The sequence below is a fragment of the Emydura macquarii genome, unplaced genomic scaffold, assembly GCF_026122565.2.
Source record: "Emydura macquarii macquarii isolate MOO-44397 ecotype Brisbane River unplaced genomic scaffold, CSIRO-AGI_Emac_v2 contig_1253, whole genome shotgun sequence".
NCBI lineage: Eukaryota > Metazoa > Chordata > Testudines > Chelidae > Emydura > Emydura macquarii.
In genome coordinates, this window is record NW_027131390.1 from 96082022 (window position 1) to 96097958 (window position 15937).

Genomic DNA, 15937 nt, shown 5'->3' on the forward strand with positions numbered 1-15937 from the left:
GGAACCTATTTTGCCCTGTGGGTTTCTTCCTAGTCAGTGCTCTCTTGAGTATTTGACATATGGGAGTCTATGTTCAGACTGTGTGATTGGCCAGCCATGGTATGCCGTCTGTTCCCTGATTGAATGACCTAGTCATCCATAAAAAAGAGCCTGGACAAATAACTTGGGAGTGCTGAGTCTCTCAGGGAGAGAGCGGAGAGCACTGTAGAGAGAGCAGCAAAGCAGAAAATAAAAATATCTCATTTAAATATTTTCCTATTTTCTTTACAAAAGATATATCATTGTTTTTGTCTGCTGACATAGACCCAGATTTAAAAACATCTAGGAACTTTCCTGAGTGAGGGGTGGGTAAGACAAGTCAAATGTATTGGCCGTTCAGCAGATTTTAGATTCAGTATTCTCTTGTCACAATCATACCGCGTAAGTGCTGTGGCTATTCTTTGGCTTTCCCTTCTACATCTAATGGCACCTCTGCTTCCTGGTCCCCCATTCCATCCCGACAGCAGCAGTGGGGCTGAATGGCCCTTTCTCAGTCAGCAGCCTCTCCCGATCATGCCAAAGAGCTCCCATATGACTCCAGTAAAATATACAAGATCTTGGGCTGTGTGCAGTTGTGGTTCCATAGAGTAATTGTTCCAAACACTGACCCTCACCCCATCTCAGTAGCTAGTCACATTGCAAAACCCCTGTTTCAGATCTGAAACATGTTCAGAATCTCCAGGAAAATTTAAAGAGAGCAGCATAGCTGGAAATAAGACTTCAGACAACAGAAAAAGAGACCTGCTGTTTAGACTATATCCCTTTCTGCTTTTCTGCTTACTTCTCCTTCTGCTAGGTGATCACATCATTGTTTGAAAATGGTTGGTTTGGCTTTCTCACTCTCCCAGGCCTGGTCTACACCAGTAACTTACATTGGTATAGCTACATCTCTCAGGGGTGTGAAAACTCCACACCCCCTGAATGACGTAGCTATACCAAACTAGCCCTCGGTGTAGATAGCATTAGGTCAATGGAAGAATTTTACCATCAATCTCACTACCACCTTTCGGGAAGGTGGATTACCTACACCGACTGGAGAAGCCCTGCTGTTGGCATAGGTAGTGTCTCCACTGAAGTGCTACAGCACCGTAGCAGTGCTGCTGGAACGTTCTAAGTGTAGACATACCTCCAGTCCCTTCATTCCTTCTAATACTTTTATTCCCAAAACCTCAAAGCCAGTTTTTATACGTGGGGTCCTCAAGCAAAGATTTCTGGTGTGCATGTGCACATCAGCATCTGAATACATTCATGCATACATGAACAGAAGCTCCATCATTAATCTGAACAAAAAACAGTTATTCAAACATTTATGAAAAAGGGAATTTTAAAAAGACGCTTGATTGAAGCAAATTGTGAGAGAGATTTAGGAAACAAGTTTGAGAATTGATTTTTCCACTATTTCTACTCTACACTAGTTCTACTCACAACACTCCTTTGTGATAAGTATTACTATATTTGTTTTACAGATGAAGAAGCATAGAGAACTAAGTAACATACTCATGTCCATACAGCAGTCAGAAACAAGCGTAGGCTTAATACCAAGAATTCCTGACTCCCAGTTCTATGTTTAATCCAGTAACCCTGTAGTCTATAGAATAAATCCCATTAGAACCCCTGGAACAGGGCACATAAACCTCAAAGATAGTTTGTTTGGTCTAGCTCAGTGAAAGAGCCAAAAGTTGAAATGTTATGACCTTGTCCCTTCCAACTCTAATATTCTATGATTCTATGATTCTATGGATTTGCAAAGTTGTGCAAAAGTTACTGTCCTGTAATTTTGAAAAGTGCATAAGTGTTTGCAGGAGGTGTTAGCGTTGGGCTGGAAATTCCACAAAATTAGGTTTTATCATTCTACATTGGGACTTTGAGGACCTTAAAAAAAAAAGTTGGGGAGAAATGTGTTAATTGAACACTTCAGAATCTTCATTTCTAGAAACATATAAAAAGATTCAGGGAGCCCTTGGATGAGTGGAGCTGACAATTTACACCAACTGGATGACTGCCTATGATTCTTTCCAAACCAATTAGTCCATCCTCCAAAAGATTCTTTAAAGAAAAAGTGTTCAGTAAAACATCTTCCATCCAGATATCTAAGGCTTTCAACGGAACCTTTATAAAAGAGCTCTTCTTATTCAAAATTAGTTTTCCAGAGCAGAAAACGTATTTTGATCAGTGTTGGAAAAAGAGAAGTTTTTATTAAAAAGTTACGAAAACTTTGAAACTAGTAATGAGGATGTATTGTGGAAATCCTACTACTACTCTGCCTTTCCCCCAGCCCACCCCACCATTTGTGACCTTTCTATAAAGTACAGAAAAACATCTTTCAAAACGCAGAACATTTTTGGAAAGGAAAATATGTCTTGTTCAACTTTAACCTTGACAAATTCATGTGCTTGTCATGTAAATGAATGAATCTTTCCAGTGTCTAGCATGATGGACCTTGAGAAACAGCAGTGAGGGAAGATTATAGAAAATGATGCTTATCTCTTTTGACTTTTTTTGTAGAATAAATGAATGATTTCAGATAAAACTATGCAAGAAGGAATCTATTGAGAATACATAGTATAACACTCATTTGGGACACCAGCTCGTTACCTTGGAACTTTGTAGCAAAGCAGTGCTTACCTTCTTCTATTGCCATTTATTGATCTAAAATATCTTCCCTGAGCCTTGTCTCTCCTTTTCCTCCTACAGGCAAAAGGTTAGAGTTAGATAATAGTATTAATTTTCCAGACATCTGCACATGTTTTAATAGCCTTTGGAAGGCTTGAAATGGTTTCTGTTTGCCCACCACAGGGCTAAAATACCATTAAGACCTGGATTGAAGTAATACATAACAATCATAGTCTCATAGTTCAACCTGACAATAAAAAAGCTAATTTATTTTATCAGAGATTTAAATTAATGTAATGAACTCCTCTCTTAATAGGAGCTGGAATGCCATTCCTGCAGATACATGTTCATTTTGTATAATTATCCTTACAAATTTTGAAGACATAAGATGTAAAACTGCAACAAACCATATATATATTTTGTCCTGTGCTGTTTGTGTGTGTGTATAAGAGAGAGAGAGAAATATGTGCTTCTTTTCATTCAGACATCAGAGTTTTTGTTCCTGACATTATCTCTACTAAAATCCCTTCATTCCTTGGTTCACTTACTGCCATGACTCAACATACCGAAGAGGATGGGGGGGAGATTTGTGCCAGTCTCTGGCCCTTAATATTTAACTCATTCCACTGGAAATTACAATTTGGAATTTTAGCATGAGAGGGAATTTTGTGTGTTTTAGGTGAATTTAGTTTAAATTAACTTTTTAAATATACATAATGATGAGGATATTTCTGAATACTTGAGGAAGTGGTCTTGAGATTCAAGACTGTTTTCATTTCTAATTATATGCTGAAGGAAAGCTTTAGCTATCCCATTATAAAGTGATAAAACAGCATTTGATAGCAGCAGCTTATGTGATAAAATGATCATGGCAGCAGTGAGAAAGAATCTAATAAGGGAATTGATCTGCAGATTCCAATTCTGTAAGAGCCAACATCGATCAACATAAATGTCAATAACAAGATCGTATTGAGGTCTGCCTAATTCCTTTAGATTATTTTTGGTTCTAGTGACAGAGTCAGGAAGTGAATGTGAAAAGAAGTTTAAAACTATAAGAATCACAAAGACAAAGGCCAACACTACATTGTGCTATAAGTGATATGTCACTGGCTATCCTGATATAAGCTACCTACTCACATGATTAAATTAATTAATAATGTATAATCAAATAACTTGTATATTATACAATTATATTATACACTGCATTGTGCTATAAGTGATATGTCACTGGCTATCCTGATATAAGCTACCTACTCACATGATGAAATTAATTAATAATGTATAATCAAATAACTTGTATATTATACAATGCACATTTTATAAATGGCACTTAAACAATAGCATAGCAGTTCACGGTCATATGTTAAAGAACTGTAGTTGGCACCCTGGCACAATAAAAGATTTGCCTGCCTTTTGGTCTTAAAGTACAAATATCTTGTGTAAGGCAGGTCATAAAAGATAAAAGGTATAGTTCTTCATTGTCATAAAAGTTAGAAGTATAAAATGGTATTCTAGAGTGATTCTGACCACCCTGAAATGTAAAGGTAAAGTCTGTGAAACTGTGACTAATCTAAAAAGATAAGGTGTCATAACTTGCAGAATTTTGTGTTATAGTTTTTCATGTACATATAATTTGCTGCTTCTATGAGATTTTGGCCTTCACACAGTAAAGTGGGAGGAAAATTTATTTCATTCATTTTAGATCAATAGAAAAGTATTTCTTAAAAGTATTTACTGCTTTTTATGTGAAACTAATGAACACAGAAAGTGAAGATTGATATTTAATAGGAGGTTTGAACACCTCAGAATGCATTTTGCAGAGAAGATGCTGTCATGAAATACTTGAGGATCTTCAAAGAGCAAGCTCAATGAAATAATTCATTTAATTAATAATTTACTTTCTGTGTAACTGATTACCAGGTTATTGCTGTAAAATGTTGACTCTACAATAATTATAAACCATAGAGAACTTTATACATATTTTCCCCAAGAAAACAAATTTGTTTATTTTATCGTTGCTGTGGTATTTACATACTCCTAACTTACTGCTATTAAAATGAGAACTAATATTTTGGAGTTCTCAGGACTTGAAAAGGCTGATACAGTTATAGAATGAAAGCAAGGATCAGAGAGGATTACATTAAATCTTTCAGTGTAACTTTTATTTAAATCAGTTTATAAAAATTAATAAAACTAGGGGGATTTGGAAGAGAAATAATTTTAGGCTTATAGTAACACAGGAAACTGAAGAATACAGAGAGATTATGCCATTTATGTTTATGCATCAAATATGTGCTTAATACCTCACAATTTACACCCTAGGACATTTATGAATTTCTGCTTTCAACCTTTTCAGTACTTTGGAATCTAATTCACTGCTTTTGCCTATCTTGGGAAGTTTGATTATAAGAAAATATAACAAGCCTGTAGAATCTGAAGCAGACACAAACCTATTGTTTTATATTTTGTGGTGGATTTTGCTTGTTAACCGGATTTTCTGATGTAATTGTAACTCCCTAATCTTCCATACAAATGTTTGTAATATCTTCCTTGTACTTTGTCTTGAACATTGTCAGTTAAGTCTCAGTAAACTCGCCTGGAGGATTTGCCAGCAAAACTGACAAGCCACTATTAAGGGTGGGTTTGAATTTAAAGTCTGGCATCTTTTGTATCTCCTGATGTTTAATTTTTAACAACTTCATCCTGACAAGAGTGAAAAAAATCAGAAATAAACAAATTAAAACTTGAACAGGGAAATACTTTTACTAATTTAGTGGAAAATCAAAATAAAATCCACTTGACTTGAGGAATTCTGTCATAGCTGGAAGCTCTTTTTTATACTAAGAAATTATTTGGTTTACTGAACTGTATTTTACAGTTAATCCTTTAATATTTATTCTGTGTATAACTTTCCCCACTGTTAATATTGAGCAATATTATAAGCTTGTCATTTTGTTCCTTATATTTCAAGCAGCTATCTGTAAGACCAATAAATAACAATCTCCAACTGCTTGCTTATATCAGTATGAGGCATTTCATATCCTGGGGTTAACTTACTGTAGGTTAGAAAACAAAAGAAACAAAAAAGCAACTATGAGTATGAAGCTACAGGAAATCAATGATGCAACTCTGCAGATACAAATTGTAAGGCAAACTAATTTTACTTCATCTACCAGTTAAGCTAGAGAGAACAATAAAGTAATAAACCTGAATCACTGATAACGTGTATGTTGGTATTAAATATCATGGGAGGTAAGATTACAGACATTCATTGCATATTCACAACAGAGATTCCATGTGATAGACCTTCACAAGTGTCACCAAGTATCATCATTAGCTACTTGTCCTGTTAAGAACGAATACTCGGAGAAGAAGAATGATGAAAATTAGCTCCATAATAGACCATTTTTGTTGCATTTTGCTTTCCCCTTCATGGTCAGTTTTATGGTGTATTAGAATCATACAAGATCACAAAATGTTTGCATGTCCAGAAATGTGGACATTTGGTTTATTAATTACTTTTAATGATCTAAAGATTTAGTCAGCCTTACAAATACTGTAAGGGGTTATGTTAAACAGTCACAAGCAAACATTAGAATTGTTTTAAGACAGCATAAGGATCCTGTTCTGGTTTTTACTGTACTGGCATAAACCTGGGCCTCTTATGCAGGTGTGAGCTGAAGAAGTTACTCACTTCAACAGCTGGCAGATCTACTACCTATCATGTTCTGTCAATGCCTCAGGTGAGTAACTTCAGTCATTCTTTTTCAGCCCTATGGTTGTTCTGAACCCAAATAATGGGACCAGGATAGGGCTTATGTCATCACATCTCTGGCCACTCCCACTAGCACCCCACCCTCTTTTTCCTCCTGGTAATTGCAAGATGGGGAAATGCCAGGGATAGGGAAGGACAGGGAGATTTCTGCAGGTATAGAATGATTGGCAGCTATGTCTATCTGGCTCTGTCTTGTGAGGTAGGGCAGGACTAAGGAGCTTTGTGGGTCCAAATGTTTGTTGCAAAGTGCTTTGTACCATTTGAGGAGTGTCTGTAGAAACACATTCCACCCAGCCAACATTTAAAAGAAAGATCTAACTCCAAGTGTGCATAATGCAGAGGTACATGGTTTACTTCCAGTAAACATGGACTGGAAACTATCCTAAATGTGAAACTTATTCAGAATGCTTCAGGTATCTAACAGAGAAGATGAGGAGAAAAGTTAGTTTCCTCATGTTCATTCTCCTGAATATGCTTATTTTTTACTGAACTTCTTTTTCTGCTGCCAAGAGCCATGTTATTATTTCCTCAACCCCCTAATGATGGTCTATTTGCATGGACTCGTAAGAAACTAAAGAGATATGCCTTTGGACCTTTTATATGCATCCTACAAGATAGGACCAAATTTTATTCCCAAGATACTGGTGTTATTGGTGTGGAAAATCACATTACTTCAGTCTCCACTTTGGAGCAGACGCAGATGTGGGATCTTAGGAAGTAGACATGCATGTGCCATTAATATTCTTTGGGCGAACTTCAACTCTTTTAGAGAGATCTCTGAAGAGTGGTAAAAAGGACAGTGTAACATCATAAAAATGCTCTAGCATCTGGAAAAGAACTTCTGCAAAGTTGGATCCTAAACAGATCCAAATTATTAAGAGGAATGGCATAAGCTGGAGGTAAGTAGATTGTCAGGGTAAATAATTATAAGGATGTGGTTAGGGAATTGGAAGGAAAATAATTTCAAAAATTTGCACCAAATAATGTCCTTGAAATTACACTAGGTAATATCAGTAGTCAGTATGAAAAGAATTGTGAAAAGACACATGCATACATAACGGCACTACTAAGGCACTGCATTTCTTGACAATTCATAAACAGTGAGAGAAGGTGAATTCAAGTCCTTAACCCAGCTGGCTAAACTAGGGGAGAATGCCCTGCATGGAGATAAGTGTTGCCATTATAAATTGTGAAAATAAACAAGAATGTTTATATATTTTCTATGTACTGCAAAGTTAAACAGTATATTACAATTGATATTAACTTCTGTTTATAGTACAGTAATTAATTAGTAGGAAAGCAGGACTTAATTCTCAGTGTTCCATTAGATTTATAACTTCCAAGATCTGAAATAAGTATTATAACTAACAATTATGTATAATTGTCATTGAAAAGTCATGGAAGACACGAAGAGTCCAGAAGACTGGAAAAGGGCAAATATGGTGCCAATCTATAAAAAGGGGAATAAGGACAACCTGGGGAACTATGCACCAGTCAGCTTAACTTTAGTATTCGAAAAGATAATGGAGCAAGGAATTGAGCAATCAATTTGCAAACACCTAGAAGATAATAAAGTGATAAATAACAATCAGCATGGATTTGTCAAGAACAAATAGTGTCAAATCAATCTGATAGCTTTCTTTAAGCCATGTGATGGGGGAAGTGGTAGATGTGGTATATCTTGACTTTAGTAAAGCTTTTGTTACTGTCTCACATGACTTTCTCATAAACAAACTAGGAAAATACATCCTTGATGGAGCTACTATAAGGTAGGTGCATAACTGGTTGGAAAGCCATTCCCAGAGAATAGTTATTAGTGGTTCACAGTCAAGCTGGAAGGGCATATCAAGTGGGGTCCCATAAGGATCAATTCTGGGTCTGATACTGTTCAATATCTTCATCAGTGATTTAGATAATGGCATAAAGTATACACTTATAAAGTTTGTGGATGATACCAAGCTGGGAGGGGTTGCAAGTGCTTTGGAGGATAGGACTAAAATTCTAAATGATCTGGACAAACTAGGAAAATGATCTGAAGTAAATAGGATGAAATTCAGTAAGGATAAATGCAAAGCACTCCACTTAAGAAGGAACAATCAGTTGCGCACATACAAAATGGGAAATGACTCCATAGGAAAGAGTACTGCAGAAACAGATCTGGGGATCATAGTGGATCACAAGCTAGATATGAGTCAACAGTGTAATACTGTTGCAAAAAAAGTAATCATCAGTCTGGGATGTATTAGCAGGAGTTTTGTAAGCAAGACATGAGAATTAATTCTGCTCTACTCTGCATTTATTAGGCCTCAACAGGAGTATTGTGTCCAGTTCTGGGCACCACATTTCAGGAACAATGTAGACAAATTGCAGAAAGTCCAGAGAAGAGGAACAAAAACGAGTAAAGGTCTAGAAAGATGACCTATGATGCAAGACTGAAAAAACTGGGTTTGTTTAGTCTGGAGAAGAGAAGACATGATAACAGTTTTCAAGTACATAAAAGGTGGTTACAAGGAGGAAGGATAAAAATTGTTCTCCTTGACCTCTAAGGATAGGACAAGAAGTAATAGTCTTAAATTGCAGCAAGGATGGTTTAGGTTGTACATTAGGAAAAACTTCCTAACTGTCAGAGTAGTTAAGCACTGGAATAAATTGCTTAAGGAAGTTGTGGAATCTCTATCATTGGAGATTTTTAATAGCAGGCTAGCTTCCAGTCAGGGATGGTCTAGATAATACTTAGTCTTGCCATTGAACTAGATGACCTCTCGAGGTCCCTTCCAGTCTTACAATTCTATAATAATAAATTCATATATTTTTGTAGATTAAAAAGTGTACAGTTCTAAAATACGTTCCAACATTTTAAAATATTACAATTAAGTACAATGAAACCTGCAGTAAGAACCATTTCTGATAGCATCACTTTGTAAGAAGATATTTTAAAGCATCTTTATGAGGTTTTCAGTGCACTTTTGTTCGATCTTTAGCTAACGCCCACTTCCAATACATGACCAATTTTGCGGATCTCTTTTGAAGGTAGACTTTATTGTATGCCAAGAGTGTGTGTTTGTAAACTCTAATTTGTGTAAAACTGAAATCTATTGATACTTTTTGAGGCTGAAATCCATTTTACAAAGACATAATTTTTTATTTTCCATGTTTCCTTACACCTAATGTGCCCCTTCTTTCAGAGTATTGGGTTTATGAAGAATACAGGCTTAATATTTTGGTTGAGTGGTATTTGATGAGCGTTCTAAATCAAGCTACTTTTGTAAAAACAGGTGTAAGATGTTACCTGTCTTCCTGCGAATATTCCTATGCATTCTGTGCCGTGTCCAGAAATACAACAGGATCCAGTTCCATAATGGAGACATTCTCTATTAAATAAACTGCATACCAAATCATAATGTTTATTATGTTTTGGGTTTTTTATCACATTATTTAGTTTGGTGCCATAGAACTGTTTCACAGTGTATTATTTTATAGGACCTTTAGAACCAGAAAGAGAAAAACTTCTGAAAACGTTCTTCTCTTGGCTGGAGAATGACTGTCATGCAAAGTCAGTAATCCACTAGTAATGAAGATATATCACTCTGCTTCTGATGGATAGTGCACCCAAAGTTGGGCAAGAGATTCAGAAGCAATGTGGGGTAAGAGTTTAAACCATCACAGATGGAAACAGTCTGGAAATAGAAGTTTGTCTTTTCTGACCCAGAATCTCTCCCTATAATGATATTAGCATCCTTCTGCAATGTTGCATTTTAAAAAGTTGAGATCGTGGCTTTTTCTCATCAGTGTTGCACTCATTTTCTGGTTGTTTTATTAATTATTTATGTGGGGTCAGTAAGACTTTCTGACTTATGCTTTCAGTTAGAAATGATACCATTACCTGTGAATTTAAGTGGAAGCCTCCATGCATTGAATGTGCAGGGCAGATATTCAAAAACATGTGGTGCAGAAGTTGGAGGAAAGACTCCCAACAAATTAACAGTTTCTTGCATGAGAGACAAGCCAAGTTTGTCTGTTTGTCTTTTCCAATCTCCACAGCTCGATAGCAGGAGAAATGGAAGGAGACTTCTCACTCCCACTCTTTTGGCTATGTGTATCTAATGAGCTTCTTACAGCTTTAGCACAGGACATCAAGGATAAAATGTCTTCTCTCAGATTGTGTAGAGAGTATTTCTGTGTCATGAATTATGGACTCTTGGCTGATGCAGGACAAGCAAAGCCAATTGATTTAACAGCAATTAACTCATCCAGTATTGGAGAGTCATGTGCAGTTTTGTGTAAGGCATTGAAAAATGTGCTGGCAATGCTGCAGTCCATTAGATATTTCAAAAAGGAGGCTGGAATAGATAGATGTTCTATACAGAGATAGCAGGACACACAATAGTTAGGGAAGTCTTCCTGTAATATAACCCCATACTGGAAGTATCTAGTCTTCCATGGCTTCCTAGAAATCCTTAATGAACTGTTCAGAGGAAAGGTAGCTTTCTAGCTAAGAGATTGGTAATCTACCTGCCAGGTTATTTTGTTCTCTATTACACAGCTCCCAATATTATTTTGTTTTTATTTTTGATTCTGGCTTACAGGAAATAATATATACTTTGAGCCATATTGCCCCATTACAGATTTTAAAAAACACAGGAAAGAGCCCTTGGCAGCTGGAGGAGAAAAATTCTACCAGAGTTTTTCCTTAGATCTTTCTATCCTTCCGAAGACAGGGAAGCAGCTGCTTGCTTTTCACACAGAAGAAGGTGGGATTCAGCCCCCTGCCTTGTAGATAGCCTTGAAATATACCAAAGGGACCATTAGTGTAGAAGCTCTTTGCTTCTGCACTTCTGTCCCCTTCCCTACATAGTGTATGGGTTCATTGTAGCCATATCTCTACAGACTTCTTAGCTTGCAATTGCTCCAAAAATCCCCAATATAAAGGGATTTGCAGGCAAATTGATATACCTTATGCTATATTACCTTTCCTGAGTGTTCTGCATGGGAGCTGGTGAGAGGATAACATGTATTTCCCCAGCTCAAAACTGCCCCATTCCCATGCATGTATCCCTTGATCCATAGCAGTTCAAGAACAATAAGGGTGTTCACCTAGTGGCCTCTCCTACTCAGGCAAGGGAAATCCATGCACGGAAGTTCTCCACTTGACACAGATTCCAAGGAGAATAATCTCCTTCAGCCTTCCCTTATTATTATGGAGTCTATGGGCTTTTATAATTCAGTATGCTACAAATGGGGCAGGTAACATGTATATAACATAAAAGCTTTATGTTGTAACTCTTACTTCTGTATTTAAATATTTATTTAATCCAATATGATTTTTGTGCAAATATTTCTGCATTGTATAATATATTTTACTCTTCTGAACCCCAACGGCATCAAAAATATTTTAAAAATAAAATTATTTTCAACACACAGGTGCTGTAATGTAAACAAGTCTTCTGAAAAGGTCCATGATGAATACAGCATTGTTTACGTCATGTCATCGGAGCTCATTTGAGATGAAGTCATGAGTGGGGGAGGGGTCACATTTTGCACAATATTTTTTCATTGTTTTTTAAATGTATTGATATTTTTAATAAGCAACATTATACTTTATTTTTTTACTTCATCACATAGAGAAAAGAAAAGGATATGAATGTGGGGAAATATATTTTTTTATTTTTACTTTTTATTACTGCTTCATTCCTGGGTGGCTATATTTTTTTAATTATCTTAATCCAAACTTTGTTACGTTACTTTAAACTTTGTTAATGAAGGTCATTCTGTTAGCTATATCTGTTACCGTTGATTTAATAGAATCATAGAAAAGTAGGACTGGAAGGGATCTCAAGAGGTCATCTAGTCCAGCCTCCTGCACTGAGGCAGGACTAAATATACTAGACTATCCCTGACAGGTGTTTGGCTAACTTATTCTTAAAAACCTCCAGTTGTGGGGATTCCACAACTCCCTTGGAAGCCTACTCCAGTGCTGAACTAGCCTTATAGTTAGAACATTTTTCCTAGTCTCCACCCTACAACTCCCTTGCTGCAGATTAAGCCCATTACTACTTGTCCCACCTTCAGTAGATATGGAGAACAATTGATCACCACCATCTCTTTATGACAACCTTTAACATATTTGAAGACTGTTATCAGTTCCCCCCTCAGTCTCCTTTTCCTAAGATTAAACATACCCAGTTTTTTAAACCTTTCCTCACAGGTCAGGTTTTGTAAAACTTGTATCATTTTTGTTGCTCTCCTCTGACTCTTCCAATTTGTCTACATCTGTCTTAAAGTGTAGTACTCAGAACTGGACACACTCGCTCCAGCTGAGGCCTCACCAGTGCTGAGCAGAGTGAGACAATTAGCCACTGTGTCTTACATATGCCACTCTTTTTAATAAACTCCAGAATGAGATTAGCCTTTTTCACAACTGAATCACATTGTTGACTCATATTTAATTTGTGATCCCCCAGATCCTTTTGTGATTTGTATGAGTATGAACATTTCCAGTATGATGATTACTTTAATTGGTCAATTTGGTACAGAAATATAGACTTTTAGAGTTTAATGTGAGAAGGATTCATTAGATCATCTAGTCTGACTTCCTGCATATCACAGGCCATGAAATTTCACCCATTTACCCCTGTATTGAGCCTAGTAATTTCTAACTTTTAACAATTTACTTTTTATATTAATTTTAGATTGTTATTTGAGAGATTATTTCTTTCTCCTTTCCGATTTTATTTTCTTCTGTGCCAATGCAGTACGCTAAAAAAAAATATATATATATTAGGTCTGCTGAATGGGCTGACATTATGTTTCACCAGGATGATATAACAGTGTTCTTAGTTTCATTTGACTGTTATTGTTATAACAATTTGTATTGTTCATTTCATTATTTACTGACATCTGCATTGCTAATACGTACAATAAAATATTTATTTTAAAAACATTTTTAGGGACTTACAAACTCTGAACCAAGTCTTCAAGCTGTAAAACTTCTGAAATAATATTTCCAGAATATTTTCTTGGAAAATAGATGTTAGTGTCCATTTACCTCATACATCCCCAATTTTCCTCTCTAATGCATGGCTTAAGATACAGAAACTTTCACTAAAAAGCCTCTGCAAGCAGAGACCAGGAGGTTTGTCTCTTTGGAAGAAAGACATTCCCTTTCAAAGGGCCCTAACAACCCCTGTGCATAGCATCAGTGACTCCTGTGTCTCAACCAATTTGAATTTTCAGGTGGCTCAACTATACAGAGACTTCAGAGACTTGGGAGATTTCAGTTCAAGGCTAACTTTCAGTTTATTGTAAACCTGTGAGTTTGGAAAGGTGTAATTAGCCATTATTTAAATTTTGGACAAACACCAGCCTGCAATTCCAATAACAACATTTTAAATGGTGCACATTCAATAGCTGGAGATGAGAGATAACTGACATTGTATTAAAAGACATGTACACTGGGTGTAGTAAATATTTATAATGAAAAATATACTGAACGCAAAGTATACTCAGATTTACTCAACATGATGTTAGAGGAAATATGATTATACAGAACATTCACCTTTCAAACAGTGTCCCACAATTTTGCTCAAACAGCATAGCACCAGTTGAAACAAAACACTAAATGAAAACTATCATCATATATGTAACTCCTGCAAAATTACTCCCAAATTAATAATTAGTGGTTAGAAGTACTAAATTGCCTGGAATAGAAGTCAGTTTGCAATACTGGCTGTAAACAGCAAAGGCTTTGAGAAGGGATGTGTATTTCTGGATGATTTGTTCTCCAGGGGATGAAATTGTAGACGTAGTGCCGGATAAGCAGGCTGAGCACTGCATGTGATGGTGCGGTGCTGAAACTTCAGCCCCAGCGTGCAGAAGCTTGTGTAGAGTTGCTCTGCCACTACTGCTGCTGGATGCAGGCAGAATTAGAGGTTGCAAGCTATTGCTTCCTCCTCATACCAAGATTTGTGGACCGTGGATAAACTGTCTCTGGATCCACTGCCCTTGCCCCACTGCATCTTTTCTAGGTTGTGTCCTGCACAGTGCAACCCGGGGTACCAATTCACCTCGAGAGGTTTTTTGCAGCCTGTTCTTCCCCTTCACTCCTTTCCAACATCCACACTCGTGCATGATGTGAACTTAGCAGTTTCAGTACCTTGATTCTTCTGTGGTTGCAGGGAGGGTGCGCAGGATCTTCCCATAGGGCCTGACCCAAACCCCATGGAAGTCAACAGGAGCCTTTTCATTTATTTTGGTGGACTGTCGTTCAGATCCCAATTATCTGTAATCTAAAAAAGGTTGGCTAACATGACCAACTGGACAGCAGATATTGCTATTTCGTCTTTTGAAGTCATTGGTCAAGAAACGTTTACAGATATCATACATTTTATTGTATTTGCAATTAAAACAGATCAGACTTACTGTATACAGAAAGCCTTGATAATTAGTGTACAAATTAATATGTGGAAAATAGCACCAGGTTAGCAGTCCTTCCAAGCAAAACTGAAATAAAGGACTGAGTGTGTAATTGAACAGCATTTGAATATTAATGCACAAAATCCTCTGAGTCCCTTGTTCCCTGATGCAATTATTTTTTATTCATATTAATTTTTCCTAACAGATGACATTAATGACTTTGAGTTAAAATGTGTGCAAGGCAGGGCTTCATAAGATCAAAGCCATTTAGAAATAGGGTCACTTTTATAATCATTCTCTCAGACTGTAACAACTGCTAAATAAAACAAGGTTAATGTGTTGATTGCTTCATAAATGTTAATTTCATCATTCATTTTTATACTTTCTTAATTCAAACTTGCCAAACTCTGTGGATAAATATGGTTGAAATCCTATTAGTTGATCATTGTTGCAGGTGAAATCATGATAAGTTGTGAAACAATCGCAGGGGAAGATGTGCAGTTTTCTTTGGATGAAAAATCTTTGTGCATCAAGTCCAGGACTCAGTAAGCAGAAAAATGGAAAAGTTTTAAATTAGGACAAGTGTTCTTTTACCACAGGGTTTTATTCTCCTTTGAAATTTAACTGCACTGTTTGAAATTTTTAAAATGCTGATCTGTTGCATATTTGTTAAATGTTTATGCTTTGGTCATTCTCTTCTGCCAGAAACTGCATTCGCGCATCTTAGATCTCTCGTCTGGGGATTTGCTTTCAGATGTAGAAAAGAACAGAAGTTTGATACAATCACGAACTACTGGTGTTCAGATTCATGTGAGTCTTTGTGCTGTCTTTGAGTGCCTCATTTGGAGCGCTCATTTCTGTCTGTGAAGTACGATGTCATGGGTGAGCCATTGTTGAGACAGATAACAATACTTTCCTTTCTTCTGTTCTCTGAAATCCAATATCATGTCCCTGGTTGATATAGTACACAGAAAGTGTCATTCTGTGCAAAAAAAACATAAATCTTGACAATGTCCCCAAGATACCTTTTTGGGTATTGATTACATCTCAAAATCTCTGAGAAATGGTCAAGGAGCTTTTTATTAAAGCCCATGCACC

General features: G+C 36.5%; 1 protein-coding gene across 3 annotated transcripts in view; it reads left to right on the forward strand.

Moving 5' to 3' along the window:
- Nucleotides 1-15937, forward strand: part of NCKAP5 (NCK associated protein 5) — a 567200-nt gene that overhangs the window by 463037 nt on the left and 88226 nt on the right. For all 3 annotated transcript variants that reach the window (XM_067549546.1, XM_067549544.1, XM_067549545.1), the window contains one exon: nucleotides 15545-15649. In XM_067549546.1, coding sequence (XP_067405647.1) covers nucleotides 15545-15649 — 105 coding nt within the window. The remainder of the gene's footprint in view (nucleotides 1-15544; nucleotides 15650-15937) is intronic.